General features: G+C 46.9%; 1 protein-coding gene across 1 annotated transcript; it reads right to left on the reverse strand.

The window, feature by feature from the left end:
- Window positions 1-3,384: 3,384 nt before the first annotated feature.
- LOC121580330 (procollagen C-endopeptidase enhancer 2) lies at window positions 3,385-7,875 on the reverse strand. Its single transcript, XM_041895383.2, has 9 exons — window positions 7,672-7,875; window positions 6,174-6,282; window positions 5,815-6,073; window positions 5,520-5,644; window positions 5,200-5,336; window positions 4,658-5,034; window positions 4,477-4,554; window positions 4,175-4,345; window positions 3,385-3,811 (listed from the first exon to the last, which is right to left on the reverse strand). The coding sequence occupies exons 1-9, from the start codon at window positions 7,773-7,775 to the stop codon at window positions 3,681-3,683; spliced, it is 1,491 nt and encodes a 496-aa protein (XP_041751317.2). The 5' UTR covers window positions 7,776-7,875; the 3' UTR covers window positions 3,385-3,680.
- Between the last annotated feature and the right edge of the window lie 479 nt (window positions 7,876-8,354).

Here is an 8,354-nt window from a genome sequence, read left to right on the forward strand (position 1 = left end):
AGACACTCTTATCCAGAGCGACTTACAGGAGCAATTATGGTTAAGTGCCTTGCTCAGGGGTACACCTACAGATTTTTCACCTAGTTGGCTCGGGATTCAAACCAGCAAACCTTTGGTTACTGGCCCAACACTCTTAACCGCTAGGCTACCTCCCACCTTCGAAGTGGAAATTACAAACTTTAGACACCTTTTAAACTCAAATACACTACAAGTGTTGCAGGACAATTGCAGGACAATTCTCATACAATAGGGTGATTAAATGAAGATCCTACATCTGTATGTGTTTTGTAGCAAGCAATTTAAGCAACTGTGTATACCAGACGAGGCTGGTGGGAGGAGTTATAGGACAGGCTCATTGTAAATACTGTAATGGCATAAATGGAACGGTGTCTAACACATCAAACATATGGAAACCACGTTTGACTCCGTTCCATTTATTTGATTCCAGCAGGGAGCCCAGCCAACAGCGAGTTGCAGTAGTCCAGAGGGGAGAGGACAAGTGCCTGGAGGACCTGCGCCGCTTCCTGTGTGAGGTAGGGTCGTACTCTATGGATGTTGTAGAGCAAGAACCCGCAGGAGCGAGTCACTGCTTTGATGTTTACAGAGAACGACAGGGTGTTGTCCAGGGTCACGCCAAGGTTCTTTGCACTCTCGGAGGGCGACACTGTGGAGTTGTCAACCGTAATGGAGAGGTCTTTGAGCGGGCAGGCCTTCCCCGGGAGCAAGAGCAGCTCCATCTTGTCGAGGTTGAGCTTGAGGTGATGGGCCGACATCCAAGCTGAGATATCTGCCAGGCACGCAGAGATGCATGTCACCACATGGGTGTCAGAAGGGGGGAAGGAGAAAAGTAGTGGAGTGTCATCAGCATAGCAATGATAAGAGAGACCATGTGAGGATATGACGGAGCCGAGTGACTTGGTGTATAGAGAGGAGGGCCTAGGACCGAGCCCTGGGAGATACCAGTAGTGAGAGTACGTGGTGTAGACACAGATCCTCTCCACGTCACCTGGTAGGAGTGGCCTGCCAGGTAGGATGCAATCCAAGAGTGTGCAGAGCCTGAGACTCCCAGCCCTGAGAAGGTGGAGAGGAGGATCTGTTGGTTCACGGTGTCGAAGGCAGTGGATAGATCTAGGAGGATGAGAACAGGGGAGAGAGAGTCAGCTTTGGCAGTGCGAAGAGCCTCCGTGACACAGAGCAGTCTCGGTTGAGTGAACCGTATTGAAGCCTGACTAGTTAGGGTCAAGAAGATCGTTCTGAGAGAGATAACGAGAACGTTGATCAGAGACAGAACGCTCAAGTGTTTTGGAAAGAAAAGAAAGAAGGGATACAGGTCTATAGTTTTTGACGTAAGATAAGTCGAGTGTTGGTTTCTTGAGGAGGGGAGCGACTCGGGCCATTTTGCAGCCAGTGGTCAGGGATGAGTTGATGAGGGAAATGAGAAGTTCTCCAGAGATGGTCTGGAGAAGGGAGGAGGGGATGGGGTCGAGCGGGCAGGTTGTCGGGCGGCCAGACCTCACTAGTGGCAGTATGTCATCTGGAGAGAGAGGGGAGAAAGAGGTCAAGGCGTAGGGTAGTTCTGTGTGAGTGAGACCAGTGGACTCAACAGGCTGAGTGAATGAGTAGTTGATTTCGTCAACGTTCTTTTCAAAGTGGTTGACAAAGTGATCCACAGAGAGGGAGGAGGAGGGGGTGGAAAAGCGTTTACTAGGATTAGAGGCAGAAGCTTGAAATTCATAGTGCTAGAAAGTGGCTTTAGCAGTGGAGACAGAGGAAGTGAAGGTAGAGAGAAGGGAGTGAAAGGATGATAGGTCCTCCGGAAGTTTAGTTTTCCTCCATTTTTGCTCAGCTGCCCGCAGCGCTGTTCTGTAAGCTTGCAATGAGTAACTCAGCCACGGAGCAGGAGGTGAGCGCCAAGCCGGCCGGGAGGAAAGGGGACAGTACGAGTAATAGAATGCAGAAAGGGTGAAGAGTAGGGTCGGAGAGGCAGAATCAGGAGACAGGAGGGAGAAGGATTTAGCAGAAGGGAGCGATAGGATAGAAGAGGAGAGAGTAGTGGGAGAGAGAGAGCGAAGATTGCAACTGCGCATGACCATCTGGGTAGGGGCTGAGTGGTTAGGGCTGGAGGAAAGGGAGACAGACCTGGAGGGGGGTTGCAGTGAGATTAGTAGGCGAGCAGCCTCTAGTAAAGATAAGGTCAAGCATATTGCCTGCCTTGTGAGTTGGAGGGGATTGGGAAAGGGTGAGGTCAAAAGAGGCAAGGAGGGGAAAGAGAGAGTTGGAAAGAAATGAATCGAAGGCAGACGTCAGGAGGTTGAAGTCACCAAGTACGAAAAGCGGTGAGCCATCGTCAGAAAATGAGTTATTCAAGGTGTCAAGCTCATTGAGGAACTCTCCAAGGGCAACTGGTGGGCGATAGATGACAATAATGTTATGCTTGAGTGGACAAGTGACAGTATGGAACTCAAATAAGCAGATGGACAGGTGAGAGAGGGAGAAAAGAGAAAATCTCCACTTGAGTAGCCCTGTGCCACCACTGCGACGATCAGATGCTCTTGGACTATGAGAGAAACTTTGTCAGATGAAGAAAGAGCAGCTGGAGTAGCAGTGTTCTCTGGGGTGATCCATCTCTCAGTCAGGGCCAAGAAGTAAAAGGACTGAAGAACAGCATAGACTGAGATGAACTCGACGTTCTTGACCGCGGATCGGCAGTTCCAAACGCTGCCAGAGACCCGGAATTCCTCATGGGTGGTGTGCGCAGGGAACACTAAATTAAAAGGATTGCAGCCAAGGGGTGGGAAGCATCTGTAAAGCCTACAGTGAGAGGAGTGAACAGGTGTAGAAAACACACACATAGTTGCCATAGCTACAAAAATAGCAAAAATTAGATAATCTGAAAATAACTAGGTAAGATACTCAAGTAAGAGAGTGGTGTGGAGCCTTCCTCTATTTCCTTCCTTGAACAACACGGCAGAACTGTCTTAGTTTTGCGATAAAACTGCCACTGACACGACCACCGCTTACACGGCTACTGCTGAGAAACCAGGGGAGACTGAAGTACTAACACTAATTGCTGATTGTCTAGGAGAGGTGAAATCACTCCCCCTCCAATACAGCCACTGACTGCCAAAAACAAGTAACAAATTGCCCTGCCCCTTAATCCTGGTTGATGTGTCAACAACTATATGCAAATTATGAGCAAATTATGAGCAGTCAGCAGTTCGCACACCAAGTAGGCCACTAATTCTTTGAGAGCACCTGTTTCGTGTGTCATGAGGGTATTTTGTAAATCTGTCCACTAGGTGGCATACCATCATTGTGTTGCAGTAAAGCTATACTGAATGGGACATGAAGTTAATGTAATAAACATATCAAACCAACACCATGTGTTATAAATCCTTTATTGAGAGACATAAATTACAAAAATAATATAATATATAGCCCTATTATGAGGTGGGTCAAACTGTTGCTATGTGATGCTTGTCATTTAATCTGAACCTGTGAGAGACCCATGAAAGGATATTTCAGCAATTAAGTTAGTGTCATCAAACATTAAGTGAAAAAACAAGATAATTCACTTCATTAAGGACTCCTCAAGAATAAACATAATTTTTTTGGCACCGTAACCTTTGTTGTCATTGCACGAGGCTGGATTTCCCTGATTGGTGGACTGGGGTGTGAGGTTAGCATGGTTGGTTGTTGATATTGGTCAGCAGTTTGTGATGCGGGGCCTTATATGGGGCAGTGAAAGCCCCAGGAGCCATTGTTCCACGCCCATCCTCATCAACCTGGCCCATCAAGATGTAAGGCATTCCTGAGAAAGAGATTGATAAAAAATGCATTTATTAGGCAATCCAGCAATACCGTCTATGATGACACAACAGTCTATGCTGATAAGTCAGCAGTGTGTGTGCATCTGTGCGTGCATGTGTGTGTACATGTATGTGTTTGCATAATGTTGTATATGCCAGTCAGATTGTCTGGGAAGAAAAATCCTGTGTAGCTCAGTTGGTAGAGCATGGCGTTTGCAACGCCAGGGTTGTGGGTTTGTTTCCCACGGGGGGCCAGTATGAAAAAACAACAACAACATGTATGCACTCACTAACTGTAAGTCGCTCTGGATAAGAGCGTCTGCTAAATGACTAAAAAAATCTAAAAAATAAAAAAAATAGGTTACCTCTGCGGATGACAGGGCACTTCTTGCAGGCTGACACCAGTTTGACAGACATGTTCTCTCCAGCCTGGGTGATGGTCAGCCGGCCAGCCTTGTAGGCCTTGATGAGAGACACACTAATATGGATACTGCCCTGAGGACCAGGGGTCAGCTCTGTCACCTTACCCGTGATCACTGAGAGAGAGAGATATAGTTTAATTGCCTGAGCAATGCTGTGAACTTAAAATTGCTGTGTAATGATAGTACAGATGTTAAGCTTGAATAATTTGGCTATCCAATGATGCTAGCTGTCTAATGGAACTCACCAAATTCACTGGTGCAGAAACTGCTCTTGATATTTCCATCCCTCTTACATGCCTTTGCACACAGTGGGTTCAAGGGAACTAGAAAATACAAACATTGCTTACACACACAGTCACACAAACACACAGACATGTGTATGCATAAACTCAGCTCTCGCTACACCAGTGCTTCAGCTTCTCTTACCTGGCCTCTTGCTGTCTGGTCTAGTAACTCTGGTCCTGTCTGGGCCTGGCTTGTTTGGTGGGCGAGTCCTGACTGGTTTGACTGGTTTGGGCTTGGCAGTGGGCTCCTGGGGCTGTGGGGTTGGGGGGGCCTGGTGTCTGGCTGTAGTGGGTGGTTGGGTGGTAGTGGTGGTGATGACTGTTCTCTCAGGCAGGATGGGTTTGACAGCAGATTTCCTGGGGACTGACTCTGTACGGGGTCCTGATCCTGTGTTGTCTACTGTGGGGGTTCTGGATCCGCGGGGGACGCTGGTGTAACTGGCCATGAAGCCATCAGAGGTCACGCTGAGGTCAGACACAAACTGCACTAGGAGCACGTTCCCATTGGTCACAATAGTTCTGTGGGCAGAGAGTGATGCAGAGGGAGGATTGGAAGAGAGTAGAGGAGTAGAATAACAAAAACAAACAGATATACAATATATCATCATAGACTTAGACCACAGACAAGCATAATCATAAACACAGGAAGTCAGGCAAACACACATACAGTCGTGTACCACTCACTGGGGGCTGACGTCTCCACAGTATTTTCCAATGCGTCGAGAGTCATCTTTTTCTCCACCGTTGAAGAAGGCCACATAATCAAAGCGGCAGTAACTGTCTGACTCCATATCAAACTTATCAAACTTCACCTCAATCACCTAGCCCACATACAGAAATAAACAGATTATACAAATACAGCAACATTACTCACTATGAATGTCACTTGAAACTCAAATATATTTATGCATATAGGTGCACATTCACTTCTGTGGTTTGTGCATCATTTGCAGAACTCCATGTAGAATAAAGAGCATGGAAAGCTGAACATGATGAGTAATAACCTGGTCTGGCTCTACTGTGATGAGCCAGGAGCAACTGATGCCTGCTGGGTAATTCTTCTCAGGCCAGTTAGGTGTTTTAACTTCACCCTGGGCTTTTGTCATCTTGCCTCCACAGAATTGGTGCTCTGAAATAATTATTCATATACAGATCAATAAATAATAAAGTGACTAAAAGATTTGACAGTGGTATAAGCCTACGTTACAGAATGTGAGCTAATGGACATAGGAAATCAGAAAGATGTTGTTCCTTCGAAAAGACAGAGAGTGAGAGACCAAGTTATACTGTAAAGCTCACCATCCACATGTGGTTTTCCTCCATTGAAATAAGCCAGGAAGCCCCTCCCTCCAGTCTCAGAATCGCTCACCATCTCCAGCATTATGTTGTTGGTGGTGGAGATGAGAGTACCAGGCCTGAACGTTCCACAGAACCTCCCCAGCTTTTGCACCATGTTGGAGTGGCCATTATACACATCCAGGTAATCATAGCGACACATGGGGTCAGCCTCCAGGTCGAAGATGCGGAAAGAGAGCATGACCACATTGCCCTCTGGGACCTGAAGTTTAGAGAGAGGGCAGAACAGGCATTTAGGTCAATCTGTAGGTTAAATACAGAGTAATGGAGAAGTGATATGTAGTGCAGGGCCAGTGACTCACTGTAATGCGCCAGGTACATTTGCTGTTGGGTTTGTAGTAGCTTGGAAATCCTTCACTGCCCACAAAGCCTGAGTCTGCAACCATTTCTCCTCCACAGTGGAACACAGGCCTGAGAGAGAGCAGGGTGGGAACACAGTGATGTATTATCATGTACTGTACTTGATAAATGCTGGCTAATGCTTACCACATCACTATCACTTTGAGTTTGGGATACTCGCACATGTGCATGCACACACACACACACACACACACACACACACACACACACACACACACACACACACACACACACACACACACACACACACACACACACACACACACACACACACACACACACACACACACACACACACACACAGACATCCAAGTATTGTGACTCACTTCCTCAACAGATAATCTCTAAATCCCTCAGGCACCCAATGATAATTCTTCCCCTTGGCACACTGGTGTCAGTTTCAGGAGAATGGGAAGAGGGGGTGTAGACAGGATGAAGACTGGACAAAGTTAGTGGAGGTTATGGTTTTCTTGACTAGAGCTTCCTCAAGGAGACCTCCCCCTAAATGTTTTAAAATGTCTCCCCTCTGCTTGTCCCAGTTTCTAACCCAACCACCCAGTCTTCCCCATCACCCCATGCACGTCCACATCTGCTCAAATAATTAATTCAAACTCCTTTTCCAACTGGAAAATACCAAACCTAGACTAATACCAGAATACTTTCATTGATAAATATATAATTGTATGCCAGTGGCCTCACAGACAGTCATGGGGACAGACAGACACATTGGAGACTGTCTGTACAGGAGACAGAGGTGCACAAAAAAACTAAGGCAGAAAAACCTAATCCCTGTAATGGAGCATCAAAGCAGCTCAATAGGTAGAGACATACTGAAGAAGAAACCAAATAAAACCCACAAATTTAGTCAGTTACCATTATCACAACCGGAGGACAAAATAGCTTTTCCAGGAGTCCAGCCAACACTCAAGGCTATATCTTGAACTCAGACACATTGAGAAAGCTCCCAGTCTGTCACATTATAGGAGCTCAGACTTACAGAACTCCAGCAGACAGAGGCAAGCTAATGAAAGCCAAGATGTCCAGCCAGAGACAAGCCGTCCTGATCCAACCCCACACAGACACATACAGACAGACATACAGACCCCAAAGCACTAACATCTGGGGCAGCTCAACCACAACAACACCATGGACCATTCACAACCCCAACAACAACACTGCCATACCCCTAAGCTAATATACAAATGCAGAAAGCTCAGATAGGGAGTTCAGAGCACACTGCTTGAAATCTGAACATGGCACACTCAAAACCATACACGCTCTGTATATGGTTATGGTATATTATGAACCATATAAATAATGGATATTGCCACAGATGAATACACTGTGCATTTATCCAAATGGAGCCATCCACACTGTAAAGCCTCTTGCAAACATACATTGCACACACACCAACAAGCCCAATACACTCCTATTCCCTACCTGGTGTAGTTAGTCTCAGGTTGGCTCTGGCTCTGGCCCTGTGCCCATCCTAAACATAGAGCCAGGAGCACGGAGAGACCCCAGACTCCAGATACACACTTCATGATGCAGAGAGCAGACACAGTAAGAGGGTAAACCAGAAGAGCGAGATGGGAGCAAGAGGGGGAGAGGTGGAGGACAGGGGGAGGGAGCCACTGGAGAGGCGTAAAGAGGGAGTGAGAAAGAGAGAGAAGGAGAGAGATGCTGAGAGGGTAGGAGCCAGAAGGAGTCATGACTGGGGAGATGTCGCGAGGAGGAGGGGAGTGCTTAATTAGAACCAGATGCTGTCTCAATGTTAACATTGGCCTCCATACAACAGAGGGGTGCACATAGGAAAAGAGAGAACAAAAAGAGAGCAAGAGACTAACTTCCCACAATGGCTGCACAGACGTTTGTGCAATAGACTAATTCAAAGCCATAAATAACTGAAACAGCTTATTACTGTTGCACACAAAGCATAGCATGCTAAATTATAGCATTTATCTTGGTTGTTGCCAGGTTAATTATGGCATCGGTCTCAGTAGATCACAGAGTCTGCTGGATCATTTTGCTGCCTGGTTCCTGGCTGCACAGGTGGAGGTAGAGCCTGGGGTACCAGGGGGGCTGCACAGGTGGAGGTAGAGCCTGGGGTACCGGGGGGGCTG

This window comes from Coregonus clupeaformis, chromosome 13 (genome assembly GCF_020615455.1).
Source record: "Coregonus clupeaformis isolate EN_2021a chromosome 13, ASM2061545v1, whole genome shotgun sequence".
In the NCBI taxonomy this organism is placed as follows: Eukaryota; Metazoa; Chordata; class Actinopteri; order Salmoniformes; family Salmonidae; genus Coregonus; species Coregonus clupeaformis.